Source organism: Bufo gargarizans, chromosome 3 (assembly GCF_014858855.1).
Source record: "Bufo gargarizans isolate SCDJY-AF-19 chromosome 3, ASM1485885v1, whole genome shotgun sequence".
Lineage (NCBI taxonomy): Eukaryota > Metazoa > Chordata > Amphibia > Anura > Bufonidae > Bufo > Bufo gargarizans.
In genome coordinates, this window is record NC_058082.1 from 343,116,288 (window position 1) to 343,132,629 (window position 16,342).

Below are 16,342 nucleotides of genomic sequence, written 5' to 3' on the forward strand. Positions count from 1 at the left end.
GGAAATTTTTTGTTTGTTTTTGTTTTTTCTTACAAAGTCTCATATTCCACTAACTTGTGTCAAAAAATAAAATCTCACATGAACTCACCATACCCCTCACGGAATCCAAATGCGTAAACATTTTTAGACATTTATATTCCAGACTTCTTCTCACGCTTTAGGGCCCCTAAAAAGCCAGGGCAGTATAAATACCCCACATGTGACCCCATTTCGGAAAGAAGACACCCCAAGGTATTCCGTGAGGGGCATATTGAGTCCATGAAAGATTGAAATTTTTGTCCTAAGTTAGCGGAAAGTGAGACTTTGTGAGAAAAAAAACAAAAAAAAATCAATTTCCGCTAACTTATGCAAAAAAAAATAAAAAATTCTATGAACTCGCCAGGCCCCTCATTGAATACCTTGGGGTGTCTTCTTTCCAAAGTGGGGTCACATGTGGGGTATTTATACTGCCCTGGCTTTTTAGGGGCCCGAAAGTGTGAGAAGAAGTCTGGGATCCAAATGTCTAAAAATGCCCTCCTAAGGCCTCCTGCACACGACAGTTTATTTTCACAGTCCGCAAAAACGGGGTCCGTAGGTCCGTGATCCGTGACCGTTTTTCCGTCCGTGGGTCTTCCTTGATTTTTGGAGGATCCACGGACATGAAAAAAAAGTCATTTTGGTGTCCGCCTGGCCGTGCGGAGCCAAACGGATCCGTCCTGAATTACAATGCAAGTCAATGGGGACGGATCCGTTTGATGTTGACACAATATGGTGCCATTTCAAACGGATCCGTCCCCATTGACTTTCAATGTAAAGTCTGGAGTTCTGTTATACCATCGGATTGGAGTTTTCTCCAATCCGATGGTATATTTTAACTTGTAGCGTCCCCATCACCATGGGAACGCCTCTATGTTAGAATATACTGTCGGATATGAGCTACATCGTGAAACTCATTTCCGACAGTATATTCTAACACAGAGGCGTTCCCATGGTGATGGAGACGCTTCAGGTTAGAATATACAAAAAAACTGTGTACATGACTGTCCCCTGCTGCCTGGCAGGTGCTGCCAGGCAGCAGGGGGCAGACCCCCCCCCCTGTTTTTAACTCATTGGTGGCCAGTGGGCCCCCCCTCCCCTATTGTTAACTCGTTGGTGGCCAGTGTGCGCACCCCCCTCCCTCCCTCTATTGTAATAATAGCATTGGGGCCAGTGTGCGCGCCCCCCCAACCCCCCCCCCCCCTCCCTCCCTCTATTGTAATAATAGCATTGGGGCCAGTGTGCCCCCCCCCCCCCCGATCATCGGTGGCAGCGGAGTAGAAGATTTCATACTTACCTGGCTGCTGGCTGCTGCGATCTCTGTGTCCGGCCGGGAGCTCCTCCTACTGGTAAGTGACAGGTCTGTGCGGCGCATTGCTGTCACTTACCAGTAGGAGGAGCTCCCGGCCGGACGCAGACATCGCAGCAGCCAGCAGCCAGGTAAGTATGAAAATCTTCTACTCCGCTGCCACCGATGATGGGGGGGGGGGGGGGGGGGTGCGCACACTGGCCCCAATGCTATTATTACAATAGAGGGAGGGAGGGGGGGGGGGGTTGGGGGGTGCGCACACTGGCCCCAATGTATTAAAACAATAGAGGGAGGGAGGGGGGGTTGGGGGCGCGCGCACACTGGCCCCAATGTATTAAAACAATAGAGGGAGGGAGGGAGGGGGGTGCGCACACTGGCCACCAACGAGTTAACAACAGGGGAGGGGGGGGGCCGCACAATGATATTCAAACTGGGGAGGGGGGGGGGTCTGCCCCCTGCTGCCTGGCAGCCCTGATCTCTTACAGGGGGATATGATAGTACAATTAACCCCTTCAGGTGCCGCACTATCATATCCCCCTGTAAGAGATCGGGTGCTGCCAGGCAGCAGGGGGCAGTCTTGTACACAGTTTGTAGTGTATTCTAACTAGAAGCGTCCCATCACCATGGGAACGCTTCTGTGTTAGAATATACTGTCGGATCTGAGTTTTCACGAAGTGAAAACTCAGCTATGAAAAAGCTTTTATGCAGACGGATCTTCGGATCCGTCTGTATGAAACTAACCTACGGCCACGGATCACGGACACGGATGCCAATCTTGTGTGCATCCGTGTTCTTTCACGGACCCATTGACTTGAATGGGCCCGTGAACCGTTGGCCGTGAAAAAAATAGGACAGGTCATATTTTTTTCACGGCCAGGAAACACGGCTCACGGATGCGGCTGCCAAACGGTGCATTTTCCGATTTTTCCACGGACCCATTGAAACGGCACAACGGCCACGGATGCACACAACGTTCGTGTGCAGGAGGCCTAAAAGGAATTTTGGCACCTTTGCGCATCTAGGCTGCAAAAAAGTGTCACACATCTGGTATCGCCGTACTCAGGAGAAGTTGGGCAATGTGTTTTGGGGTGTCATTTTACATATACCCATGCTGGGTGAGAAAAATATCTTTGTCAAATGCCAACTTTGTATAAAAAAATGGGAAAAGTTATCTTTTGCCAAGATATTTCTCTCACCCAGCATGGGTATATGTAAAATGACACCCCAAAACACATTCCCCAACTTCTCCTGAGTACGGCGATACCAGATGTGTGACACTTTTTTGCAGCCAAGGTGGGCAAAGGGGCACATATTCCAAAGAGCACCTTTCGGATTTCACAGGCTATTTTTTACAGATTTTGATTGCAAAGTACTTCTTACACATTTGGGCCCCTAAATTGCCAGGGCAGTATAACTACGCCACAAGTGACCCCATTTTGGAAAGAAGACACCCCAAGGTATTCCGTGAGGGGCATGGCGAGTTCCTAGAATTTTTTATTTTTTGTCACAAGTTAGCGGAAAATGATGATTTTTCATTTTTTTTTCTTTTTTCCTTACAAAGTCTCATATTCCACTAACTTGCGACAAAAAATAAAAAATTCTAGGAACTCGCCGTGCCCCTCACGGAATACCTTGGGGTGTCTTCTTTCCAAAATGGGGTAACTTGTGGCGTAGTTATACTGCCCTGGCAATTTAGGGGCCCAAATGTGTAAGAAGTACTTTGCAATCAAAATCTGTAAAAAATAGCCTGTGAAATCCGAAAGGTGCTCTTTGGAATATGTGCCCCTTTGCCCACCTTGGCTGCAAAAAAGTGTCACACATCTGGTATCGCCGTACTCAGGAGAAGTTGGGGAATGTGTTTTGGGGTGTCATTTTACATATACCCATGCTGGGTGAGAAAAATATCTTGGTCAAATGCCAACTGTGTATAAAAAAATGGGCAAAGTTGTCTTTTGCCAAGATATTTCTCTCACCCAGCATGGGTATATGTAAAATGACACCCCAAAACACATTCCCCAACTTCTCCTGAGTACGGCGATACCAGATGTGTGACACTTTTTTGCTGCCAAGGTGGGCAAAGGGGCACATATTCCAAAGTGCACCTTTCGGATTTCACCGGTCATTTTTTACACATTTTGATTGCAAAGTTCTTCTCACACATTAGGGCCCCTAAATTGCCAGGGCAGTATAACTACGCCACAAGTGACCCCATTTTGGAAAGAAGACACCCCAAGGTATTCTGTGAGGGGCGCGGCGAGTTCCTAGAATTTTTTATTTTTTGTCACAAGTTAGCGGAAAATGATGATTTTTCATTTTTTTTCTTTTTTCCTTACAAAGTCTCATATTCCACTAACTTGCGACAAAAAATAAAAAATTCTAGGAACTCGCCGTGCCCCTCACGGAATACCTTGGGGTGTCTTCTTTCCAAAATGGGGTAACTTGTGGCGTAGTTATACTGCCCTGGCAATTTAGGGGCCCAAATGTGTAAGAAGTACTTTGCAATCAAAATCTGTAAAAAATAGCCTGTGAAATCCGAAAGGTGCTCTTTGGAATATGTGCCCCTTTGCCCACCTTGGCTGCAAAAAAGTGTCACACATCTGGTATCGCCGTACTCAGGAGAAGTTGGGGAATGTGTTTTGGGGTGTCATTTTACATATACCCATGCTGGGTGAGAAAAATATCTTGGTCAAATGCCAACTTTGTATAAAAAAATGGGCAAAGTTGTCTTTTGCCAAGATATTTCTCTCACCCAGCATGGGTATATGTAAAATGACACCCCAAAACACATTCCCCAACTTCTCCTGAGTACGGCGATACCAGATGTGTGACACTTTTTTGCTGCCAAGGTGGGCAAAGGGGCACATATTCCAAAGTGCACCTTTCGGATTTCACCGGTCATTTTTTACACATTTTGATTGCAAAGTTCTTCTCACACATTAGGGCCCCTAAATTGCCAGGGCAGTATAACTACGCCACAAGTGACCCCATTTTGGAAAGAAGACACCCCAAGGTATTCTGTGAGGGGCGCGGCGAGTTCCTAGAATTTTTTATTTTTTGTCGCAAGTTAGTGGAATATGAGACTTTGTAAGAAAAAAAAAAAAGAAAAAATCATCATCATTTTCCGCTAACTTGTGACAAAAAATAAAAAGTTCTATGAACTCACTATGCCCATCAGCGAATACCTTAGGGTGTCTACTTTCCGAAATGGGGTCATTTGTGGGGTTTTTCTACTGTTTGGGCATTGTAGAACCTCAGGAATCATGACAGGTGCTCAGAAAATCAGAGCCGTTTCAAAAAGCGGAAATTCACATTTTTGTACCATAGTGTGTAAACGCTATAACTTTTACCCAAACCAATTTTTTTTTTGCCCAAACATTTTTTTTTTATCAAAGACATGTAGAACAATAAATTTGGCGAAAAATTTATATATGGATGTCGTTTTTTTTGCAAAATTTTACAGCTGAAAGTGAAAAATGTCATTTTTTTGCAAAAAAATCGTTACATTTTGATTAATAACAAAAAAAGTAAAAATGTCAGCAGCAATGAAATACCACCAAATGAAAGCTCTATTAGTGAGAAGAAAAGGAGGTAAATTTTCATTTGGGTGGTAAGTTGCATGACCGAGCGATAAACGGTGAAAGTAGTGTAGTGCCGAAGTGTAAAAAGTGCTCTGGTCATGAAGGGGTTTTCAGCTAGCGGGGCTGAAGTGGTTAAGAGTCAAAACTTTGTTGTTTTTAAGTCAACAGAATGCCTGAGGGCATCTTTTTGGGGGGTAAAGTTTTATTTTTAATATCACCATTTTGGGGTACATATAACTGAATGCATGCATTATATCACTTTTATAAAAAAAATTCAGGGAGGGGAGAACAGAAATTCCACCATTGTTTTATGGGATTTGTTTTTGGGTTGACTGTGCAATGCAATTAAAACAACTTTACTCTCTGTGTCAGTAAGATTTAGTGGATACCCAATAGATAACCTTTTTTTTATAAATGTTTTACTACTTTTGCAAAACACTTTAAAAAATGTTTTTTTTTTTGTCTCCACATTGGAAGACCCATGACATTTTTATTTTTCCTTTTACTGTAGGTACAATTTTGTTGGACATACATATTTTTTTATTACTTTTTACTCTTTTTTTTGGGCGACAGGATGATGAGCAAAAAGCACTTCTATTTTGTATGGAAAAACATTGACTTTAAACGTAACTTTTTTTTCTACAAGGGCACTTTGAACTTGCGGTCACGATTTTATTGCAAGAGTATGATGAGGCGACAGAGGGATCCCCTCTCTCGGAAACCACTTAGATGCCAGGGTCACTATTAATCACAGCATGTAAGGGGTTATTCGACCATAAAAATACATGAGTGGTCAGTAAAGGGTTAAAACGTATTCTGTTACAATGTTATTCCTCCTGGAAATGTATGTATATATTGACAACTGGGCGTTACCATACCTGTTATCACCATTTATTGGACAGTATCAGATTGTTAAAGGCACTCCCAATTGACAAGAGGCATGTTAACACCCAGCTTTCAGTTTACTCATATATTTCCAGAGGGATTTACAGAGGAACTGTGCAAAAATGCTATTCCATGAGGAAATTACTAAAACAGAAATGCTGACAGGTTCTCTTTGACACACATAATCTAATTACGTCCAGAGATCTGTAATGAGATATTATCATACTCCAAATACTCGTGTTGTACTCATCCTTGCTTATAAGCTGCACTTTAATCCATTGCTGCATTTACAATCCGCAAGCCTCAGAGCTGAAATCCCCCAGCATATCTTGCTTCCTCATTGTCTGATGATTTAAAGTGTCATCTTTATGCCAGACTCTGCACAATAATCTGATGTACTGTAGGAGAAACACGCTTGACTTCTGTATTTAGGAGCTCAGTGACTGACTGTTCCCATTAAAAAACAGCAGAATTGCGAATGCAGCTCTCGTCTATAATACATCCTGTATTCAGGATAATTGCAAGATAAAAAATCCAGTGGGGAGATGTATTAATAGTGTTCTCTTTTGCACCAGAGGAAATTTTTTATTTTGTGCCATACTTATGAATAGTCATTTCTTTGGTAAATGTTTCATAAATTGTGAGTTATGCTTAAACACGAGTAAGTGGCGATTATGCGCACCACTGGTCTTTCTACTAATATAATTTTACACAATTTTTTAGCGCCTTGGAGCTGGTGTACAGATGTGATTTAATATGGCTTAGAATAGGACAAGACAAGTCACAAATTATGTTTGAACAAAAATTATCCAAAAAAGACATGTCTAGGACTAGCACTCAGTAATACGTTTAGGCACAGCACATTACTATTTGCCACGCAAGGGACATGCGACAGAAAAACTGGTGCAATATAATAGTTGAAGGATTCTAGGAAGTATTATCATATATCTGCCCCAATGTGTTTGCAAAGTGACTCAACTCCTTCTAATATATTTTTTCTCTTTTAGAACCATCTTTCCGCAGGTTCATTAATGAAAAACCAAGAAGGACAGTCAAATATATCAGGTATGTGCTGTTCTCCATGACTAGCCATCTAGTATCAGATCCGGTTTTAGCATTAATTGGTTAATTGCCAAGTTTTAAACATTTAGCAGTAAATAGTATGTGGTTAGTGCGGCTTGTTGCAACTGTTAGTTTAAGGAGGGACTGTACCCCTAAAAAGATAAATAAAGGTATTAAAATACATTTTTTTCTTGCAGATCACAGTCCTGGAAGTAAACATTTACATCATCATTTATCGTTGTCAAAAGAGGCTTTCATGGGACTGCAGACTGCTGAGGTAATTGCTAAATTAAAGGTGGTCTATCACCAGATTTTACAATCTGCATAAAATATTAAATAGAACCTGATGATGCTGGTGTACTGACTTTTAAATTCCAGTACTGAATGGCGGTATAATTTTGAAAGTCTTCCAACTTGATATTAAAATTAGCTCTTTTTGAGCCCAGCTAAAGGCAAAGAGAGCTCATTAGTCCGCTGTGCTAAACTCATTTTCCACCCATTCAGAGCCTAATTTACATGCTCCGTTCAGTGTACCTCCTCTCCTGCTGCTGACATCTAACACTGTTATTCCACACTGAAATGGCTGCTGGAAAATGGTTTCTCTAGAAGACGGGCATATTTTTTAATTGCTTCGTGACCTCCCGGTTATTATATACATCCAGGCTGCCCATGCTTATCTCTGCAAAAACTTTCCTGAACATCCTTGCAGAAGTGGCACCTGCATGCAAATCATGCAGCTGTGGGGGCAGGGTGCCAAGTGTCATGTTTTTGCCTGTCCCTGCCTTCTCTATCCCTGTATACACAGCGCTCACTGAGACAGTGCAGCACAGGGCAGCAGCACTTCAAATTCTGGTTTTCATGTCAAGGTATGTTCACACGGCAGATTTTGACAATGTCAAAATCCGCCACGAATCCCACTGTAGAAACCACTGCAGTTTCAGCTTTAGTTTTACTTTTGAAATGCTGTGGACCATTGAAGCTAAACCGTGAGCAGACTCCCACCACGGTTTCCCTTGGTGTAAATAAATCCTCAGCCATATGAATGTTGGTGCGGACTTCCACTAATAAACAATCGGGAGGCAGTTTTAGCATGGATGCTGCATGGGTTTTCAGCACATAATCCACACTGAAATCCATTGCAAAAATACATCATGTGAACATATTTGTATAGTATTTGTGTGAAATTAAAACAGTTTTTGTAAAGATTTGTGTTCTTTTTCCTTGATAGGTTGAAGGGCTCCCTGGTGTACTGAAGAGACCAGCCACAAAGCAACTTACTAGAGAAGCTCTGTGAGTTGAAAGAATTTCTGTTATTCATTCAGTACAATGAACTGTGATGTAAAATCTTGAATGTAAAATCTGTTTTTTTTATATTTTTCTCTTTAGATTTCTACAGCATCTGCGTAAAGATCAGGAGCGTTCCCTGCAACCAGATAGAAGAAGATTTCAGTCACTAGATAATGCGTATCAAAGTCTTTTTCCATACCATGTGTTTCAAGGATCACTGCCTACTGAAGAGCATATGCAACAAGGTACCATAGTTTATCACCTCATACTACTCTCATTTTTTTAAAACTAAAAACATGAATCGCCTTTAAATTGGAGCATGTACAAGTTGATCTGAAGGAATCTGGTTGGTGCCGCCTTGTGGAAAAGATCTGCATGCATTTTAGGATGTGATGTAGATTGTAAAAGTTGCTGCATGTTCACTATGTGGAATATTTGTATGGACTTTTGCCATGGATTGCCAGTTTCTTCATTGGTGGGACAGTCACTTTAGACATCATATAGGGATGTATCACTATAGTTAGAACATCCTTTCAGGGATAGAATTGGGCTACTGGATTTTACTCAGTAGCTGAATCCTGACTGCATTATGGCACATTCTCGCCACGACTTTCAGACTCCCATAGACCTACTTCTGTTTCATATGTAGTTTTATTTCGTAGTGTTCGTAGTTTATCATGTTTATACTATTGTAATTACAGTGGATAATGAATTTGAGTGTGCGGCTACTCATCTTTTAAAGAAGACCCAGGCAATGCTCAACAAGTACCGCTTGCTGCTAATGGAAGATGCAATGGTGTGTAATGTAGATATAATACAGATAAAAGTAATTATTATGTATTTTATTAGAGTTGTATGTGAAGTATGATCTTTAGGATCGATCAACAATATATTAGATCGGTAGGAGTCCAAATCCCAGCACCTTCGCCGATCAGTTGTTTGAAGAGGTCATGGTTTAGCAGGCTACTATAAGTACAGAGATATGTCTGTTAATGAAGAGGACACTTTGTTTGCCAGTGTACCGCGGTCCCTTCAGTTTAGCTGATACTGGGGCTGCCAATATTTGGACTCCCATCAATCTAATATTGATGGCCTATCATAAGGATAGGCCATCATTTTTAAATAACTGGATAAGCCCAGATTAAAACTTAGACCCTGTATGGTCAGTGGAGGACTGACCACTGGGTCTCCCATTGATCAAGAGAATGGGGGTCCCATGCCCCCGTATGAATGAAGCAACAGGTCACGCATATCACTGCAGCTCGATTCATTCTCTGTGGGACTCACGGAGATGAGTGCTGTACTCAGCTGTCTCCATGAGTCCCTTAAAGAATGAATAGAGCTGCAGTGCACATTCTCAACTCGCCTCTCCATTCATATGGGGGTATGGGACCGCATTTTTTTTTTTTGACGGATGGAGGTTCCAGTGGTTTGACCCCCACCGATCAGATACTTATCCCCTATCCTGAGGATAAGTTTCTATCTTGGCACAACTCCTGTAATGGAACAGCCAAGACTAGTAGCTCTAGGTTGAATGACTAGATGGGCATAGCTTGCCAATGTTTGTGGATGGCTTAAATTGTTGTCTTTACTTCTTTGTACTAAAGTATTGTTTTGTACAGGTATGTTATGTACAGGAGAAATATTTCTGACAGATGTTTGATATGTGCGGTATTAATATGTTGCTCTTCTGTCCACGTTATTATGTTAGCGGATCACACCTTCTGCAGAGATTGTAATGTTAGACAGAATGTTCAACCAAGAAGAAAGAGCCTTGCTCACATGTGAAAAACGGATGGCAGTGGTCGATCCTGGTGAGTCTTTAAAATTTTTGCATAAGGTTAAAGGGGTTGTCCGGGATTGGGGACATTACTCTAATAGTACAAGTGTGGCATACACATTACATACAAGCAGGTAGTACCTTTGGCACAGATTTCTGCAGCCCCGTTTTCATCTTTGAAATTCCTGGCCGGAAGTTACTGTTTTCTTCTCCTCAGTGACGTACCGGGTCCCTTGCAGGCAAGCAAAGCTTCCTCTTCCGCTGCTCAGGGAGCCCGGTGACGTCACTGGCAGCAAATGAATCGAGGTGAATATGGATGAGGGGGCGGAGTTACAGCGGCTGGCCGACATCCCGCTAAGCCCCGCCCCTTAACCAGCTCAGCTCCGCCCCTCCAGTGCGGTGAGCTGCAGAATGAATTGAGGTAAATATTGATGAGGGGGCGGAGTTACAGCGGAGCAGAGAGACAGCTGTAACTACCTGATGCTGCGCTGCCCCAGGACCCACAGGGCAGTGCAGCCGGAAGTCAGGTAAAGATAAACAGATATATAAACAATGAGTGGGGGACCATTGGAGCCACATAGAAGTTGCAAAAATAGCTGAAAATGTATGGAGGTCTTTACTTAGCTGTACATTGTGAGTAAACGTGTTTTTTTTAAAAACATTTGGTCCCGGACAACCCCTTTAAGTTAAATAATAATAGCCAAGAGAAAAAAACAGGAATAAGGACTCTATAAAGGAGGATAGAGAATTCTCAATTTTTGTCAGCAACCCTTGGCAGAGGAGGTTTGTTTCAGTTTGTGGCAGTTACCTGTATGGGCAGTGTAACATATGATTGAAAAGCTAATTTATTTCAATAATTAAATTCATAAAGTGAAACTCATATATTATATAGATTCATTACACACAGAGTGATCTATTTCAAGCGCTTATTTCTGTTGATGAATGTTGATGAATATGGCTTACAGCTAATGAAAACCCAACAGCTCAAAAAATTACAATATTGTGAAAAAGTTCAATATTGTAGACTCATGGTCACACTGAGGTTTCCTAAGCCTTTAAATTGTCCCTCAGTCTGGTTCAGGCTACACAATCATGGCGAAGACTGCTGACTTGACAGTTGTCCAGAAGTTAGTCATTGACACCCTCCTCAAGGAGAGTAAGCCCCAAAAAAGGTAATTCCTGAAGAAGCTGGCTGTTCACATACTGCTGTATCCAAGTATGTTCATGGAAGTTGAGTGGAAAGAAAAAGTGTGGTAGACAAAGGTGCAAGAGCAACAGGGATAACCATACCCTTGAAAGGATTGACGGCTGGAGTAGAGGAAGGAAGGTTTGTACTCAAACATAGAAGAGGATTCTTTACGTTAAGAGCAGTGAGACTATGGAGTTCTCTGCCTGAGGAGGTGGTGATGGCGAGTTAACTAAAAGAGTCCAAGAGGGGCCTGGATGTATTTCTGGAGTGTAATAATATTACAGGTTGTAGTTATTACATTTCTGGAGAAGGGTCGTTCATCCAGGGAGTTATTCATCCATAGGTGTTTTGCGGTCAGCAAACTGCGGATCTGCAAAACATAGACAACGGTAATGTGCGTTCCGCAATTTGCAGACCTCACATCGCCAGCACTCTAATAGAAAAGGCCTTCTTTTGGTCCGCAATTGCAACGGAATTGCGGATCCGGAAATGCAGTTAGCACAAAGCATCCGTTCTGGCCCCATTAAAAATGAATGGGTCCGCAAAATCCGCAACGGATCCGGAAAAAAATTGCAGACGTGTGAATGGACCCTTAGGCCTCTTTCACACGGGCGTGAGTTTTTTTGCCCGGATAAGAGCCGGGTGCGTTGCGGGAAAATGCGCGATTTTTTCTGCGCAAGTGCAAAACATTGTCATGCGTTGCACTCGCGTGAGAAAAATCGCGCATGTTTGGTACCCAAACCCGAACTTCTTCATAGAAGTTCGGGCTTGGGATTGATGTTCTGAAGATTGTATTATTTTCCCTTATAACATGGTTATAAGGGGAAATAATAGCATTCTGAATACAGAATGCATAGTAAACCAGCGCTAGAGGGGTTAAAAAAAAATAAAAAAAAATTTAACTCACCTTAGTCCACTTGCTCGCGAAGCTGGCATCTCCTTGTGTCTCCGCTGCTGATGAACAGGACCTGGGGTGAGCTGCTCCATTAAATACAGGTTAAGGACCTTCGATGACGTCACTCCGGTCATCACATGGTACGTCACATGATCTTTCACCATGGTAAAAGACCATGTGATGACCGGAGTGACGTCATCGAAGGTCCTTAAGCTCTATTTAATGGAGCAGCTCACCCCAGGTCCTGTTCATCAGCAGCGGAGACACAAGGAGATGCCAGCTTCGCGAGCAAGTGGACTAAGGTGAGTTAAAAATTTTTTTATTTTTTTTAACCCCTCTAGCGCTGGTTTACTATGCATTCTGTATTCAGAATGCTATTATTTTCCCTTATAACCATGTTATAAGGGAAAATAATAATGATCGGGTCTCCATCCCGATGGTCTCCTAGCAACCATGCGTGCAAATCGCACGGCATCCGTACTTGCTTGCGGATGCCATCCGATTTTCACACACCCCATTCACTTCTATGGGGCCTGCGTCACGTCAAAATCGGAAAATATAGAGCATGCTGCGATTTCAACTGAACGCACAAGTGATGCGTTAAAAACATCGCTCATGTGCACAGCCCCATAGAAATGAATGGGTCAGGATTTAGTGCGGGTGCCATACGTTCGCCGCACGGATCGCACCCGCGCGGAAAACTCGCCCGTGTGAAAGGGGCCTTAGAGTTGGGAAGGAATTTTTTAGTAGATCACTCTGTGTGTAATGAATCTGTACAATATGAGTTTCTTTTTTTTTTGTTGAATTACTGAAATAAATTAACTTTTCAATGATATTGTAATATATTGAGAAGCACCTGTACACATTGTTGTACAGGGTGGGCCATTTATATAATAAATAAAATGGGAATGGTTGGTGATATTAACTTCCTGTTTGTGGCACATTAGTATATGTGAGGGAGGAAAAGTTTTCAAGATGGGTGGTGACCATGGCGGCCATTTTGAAGTCGGACATTTTGAATCCAACTTTTGTCTTTTTTCAATAGGAAGAGGGTCATGTGACACATCAAACTTATTGGGAATTTCACAAGAAAAACAATGGTGTGCTTGGTTTTAACGTAACTTTATTCTTTCATGAGTTATTTACAAGTTTCTGACCACTTATAAAATGTGTTCAATGTGCTGCCCATTGTGTTGGATTGTCAATGCAACCCTCTTCTCCCACTCTTCACACACTGATAGCAACACCACAGGAGAAATGCTAGCACAGGCTTCCAGTATCCGTAGTTTCAGGTGCTGCACATCTCGTATCTTCACAGCATAGATAATTGCCTTCAGATGACCCCAAAGATAAAAGTCTAAGGGGGTCAGATCGGGAGACCTTGGGGGCCATTCAACTGGCCCACGACGACCAATCCACTTTCCAGGAAACTGTTCATCTAGGAATGCTCGGACCTGACACCCATAATGTGGTGGTGCACCATCTTGCTGGAAAAACTCAGGGAACGTGCCAGCTTCAGTGCATAAAGAGGGAAACACATCATCATGTAGCAATTTCGCATATCCAGTGGCCTTGAGGTTTCCATTGATGAAGAATGGCCCCACTATCTTTGTACCCCATTTACGACACCATACCATCAATTTTTTGGTTCCAACAGTCTTGGAGGGATCTATCCAATGTGGGTTAGTGTCAGACCAATAGCGGTGGTTTTGTTTGTTAACTTCACCATTCACATAAAAGTTTGCCTCATCACTGAACAAAATCTTCTGCGTAAACTGAGGGTCCTGTTCCAATTTTAGTTTTGCCCATTCTGCAAATTCAGTGCGCCGATCTGGGTCATCCTCGTTGAGATGCTGCAGTAGCTGGAGTTTGTAAGGGTGCCATTTGTGAGTAGCTAATATCCGCCGAAGGGATGTTCGACTAATGCCACTCTCCAGTGACATGCGGCGAGTGCTATGCTGTGGGCTCTTGCTGAATGAAGCTAGGACAACCACTGATGTTTCTTCATTAGTGACAGATTTCATGCGTCCACATTTTGGCAAATCCAACACTGAACCAGTTTCACGAAACTTAGCAAGCAGTTTGCTAACTGTAGCATGGGAGATGGGTGGTCTCGTAGGCTGTCTTGCATTGAAATCTGCTGCAATGACCCAGTTACTGCATTCACCAGACATCAACACAATTTCTATCCGCTCCGCACGTGTTAACCATGGCGACATGTCAATGGCTGTAAACAAAGAGAAACTTGTAAATAACTCATGAAAGAATAAAGTTACGTTAAAACCAAGCACACCATTGTTTTTCTTGTGAAATTCCCAATACGTTTGATGTGTCACATGACCCTCTACCTATTGAAAAAACAAAAGTTGGATTCAAAATGGCCGACTTCAAAATGGCCGCCATGGTTCACCACCCATCTTGAAAAGTTTCCCCGCTCACATATACTAATGTGCCACAAACAGGAAGTTAATATCACCAACCATTCCCATTTTATTAAGGTGTATCCATATAAATGGCCCACCCTGTAGAGAGCATAAAGCACTTTAAAGGGATATTCCCATCTAGACACTTATGATACATCTATATAATATTGCCATAAATGTCCGATAGATACAGTGGTTCTGCACAGTACAAACACGTACAGCACTACCTCTTATCATTATATCAACTCAACTTTTATATCACTTATATCTTCTTTCCTCAGATGGTTACTTGTCAGAGTTTTGCTGCATTAATAAATTTCAAGAAAGTTTTTCAGAACAGAAGGATCTCAGCAGTCCAGATGCAGATGCAGACCCTACCTTATCAGACGCTTGTCCAACGGTTGATGATTCCGAGGACGAGAAGACGAGTGTGGATAAAGTAGATGACACCCCATTATCAGTGCCTAAGAACAATTCAGCATCCCATAAACCCAGTGTCCCTTCCGAGGAGAAAGACAGCCTTAAAACAGATAGTGAGTTGAAGAATACAACTCTTTTACCGCAGAAACAACTTTTTGTAAGCCTTTATAAATTAAAGCGCAAGTACACTGAATGTTCTTCAGATCCCGATGCTTCTTGTGAGACGTCTAAGAAAACGGATCCTGTTGCCAATTCTCCAATGACCATTCCGAGTTCTGGCTCAGATAAGGAGGCAGGTGATGTAGAACATCTCCAGGGTAGAGTGGCAGGACCTTCTCAAGATTCTACATGCAAGCCAAGAGATGTCACTGTGAGCCCTGGAAAAACTCCTAAAACTTCAGCTACTAGTGAGACTGTAAAAGCGACAGTCAGAAATGTCCTGGAACTAAAACTAAGTGCAAAACACTTCAAAAGTGACACTTCCAGCAGCAATTCAGCAGAATTACAATTTGTAAAACCGCCTTCTGCAACCATGGAAGAAAACTGCGGGGACAAACCCATTTCTGATGCTAGAGAAGGCGCAGCAGAAACAGATTCGGTTTTAGAAGCAGCTGTAAATAGTATATTAGAGTGCTAAAGGACAATTTTCACATTTGTCTGTGGGATGCATGCCACCAGTGACTGGAGAGCAATAGTGACTTTCTTCACAAGCCAGATTGACAACAGCACAAAGCGGCTTAAGGCAGCCATTACTGAATGAATGCAAGCCTGCTTTAGACAATCAGGATGGATCTGGAAAAGCAGGTCTTTTAGTTATACTAGGATTTAAAGTCTATTTGTTCTTTTTTTTTTTTTGCACATTTTCATTAAAGATGCAATCTCTGTTGCAAATCTGAAGCAGCCTTATTTCTTATGAGTTAGGAAAAACACTGTCTCGAATAATGGACACAGGAGTAATAGGTATAGTACTGTTACCTCATGCGATCTTCGTTTTTAGCCCTACGTTGTAATGTTTTTTAGTTTTTTTTAATGCTATATGCATAAACACTTTGGCCATTTTTTCCCACATTCTCTAGTGCACCCAAGTTTTACAAAGGTGATCTTGTGTGCCCTATTGCAAGACATTTTTATGCAAAAGTTGCATTTCCCAATTTAAAGTGGATCTCCCCATTATTGAAGATGATTTGCTCAAGCGTATACGTAGCATTTGCCTGATAATCTTCTGGTGGCGTTTCTCTTTATAGCCCTTCTACCTTGTGGTTGTGGAAATCAGCTCTCCACACACTTACTTCTTTATGAGCTTGTGCTTATACACAGAAGTTAATTGGAGCAAGCAGAGCTGCAGTGTAAAGCACGGGGATAGGGAAAAAAGCTGCAGTCTTTGCCTCTGATGAGTCAGGAGATTGATTTCACACTACCTCACATAAACTGGAGACACTGATCAGAGCCAGCATTGAAGAAAATACATAACAGGTAAGCAATACACAAAAAGATGGCGA

At 42.3% G+C, this 16,342-nt stretch overlaps 1 protein-coding gene across 8 annotated transcripts in view; it reads left to right on the forward strand.

The window, feature by feature from the left end:
- Positions 1-15,734, forward strand: part of BICRAL (BICRA like chromatin remodeling complex associated protein) — a 53,209-nt gene extending 37,475 nt beyond the window's left edge. For all 8 annotated transcript variants that reach the window (XM_044287601.1, XM_044287605.1, XM_044287606.1 and 5 more), the window contains exons 7-13: positions 6,795-6,852; positions 7,047-7,126; positions 8,078-8,139; positions 8,236-8,381; positions 8,838-8,932; positions 9,848-9,950; positions 14,705-15,734. In XM_044287601.1, the coding sequence (XP_044143536.1) occupies positions 6,795-6,852; positions 7,047-7,126; positions 8,078-8,139; positions 8,236-8,381; positions 8,838-8,932; positions 9,848-9,950; positions 14,705-15,480 (1,320 nt within the window). In that variant the 3' untranslated portion in view covers positions 15,481-15,734. The remainder of the gene's footprint in view (positions 1-6,794; positions 6,853-7,046; positions 7,127-8,077; positions 8,140-8,235; positions 8,382-8,837; positions 8,933-9,847; positions 9,951-14,704) is intronic.
- The last annotated feature ends 608 nt before the right edge of the window (positions 15,735-16,342 follow it).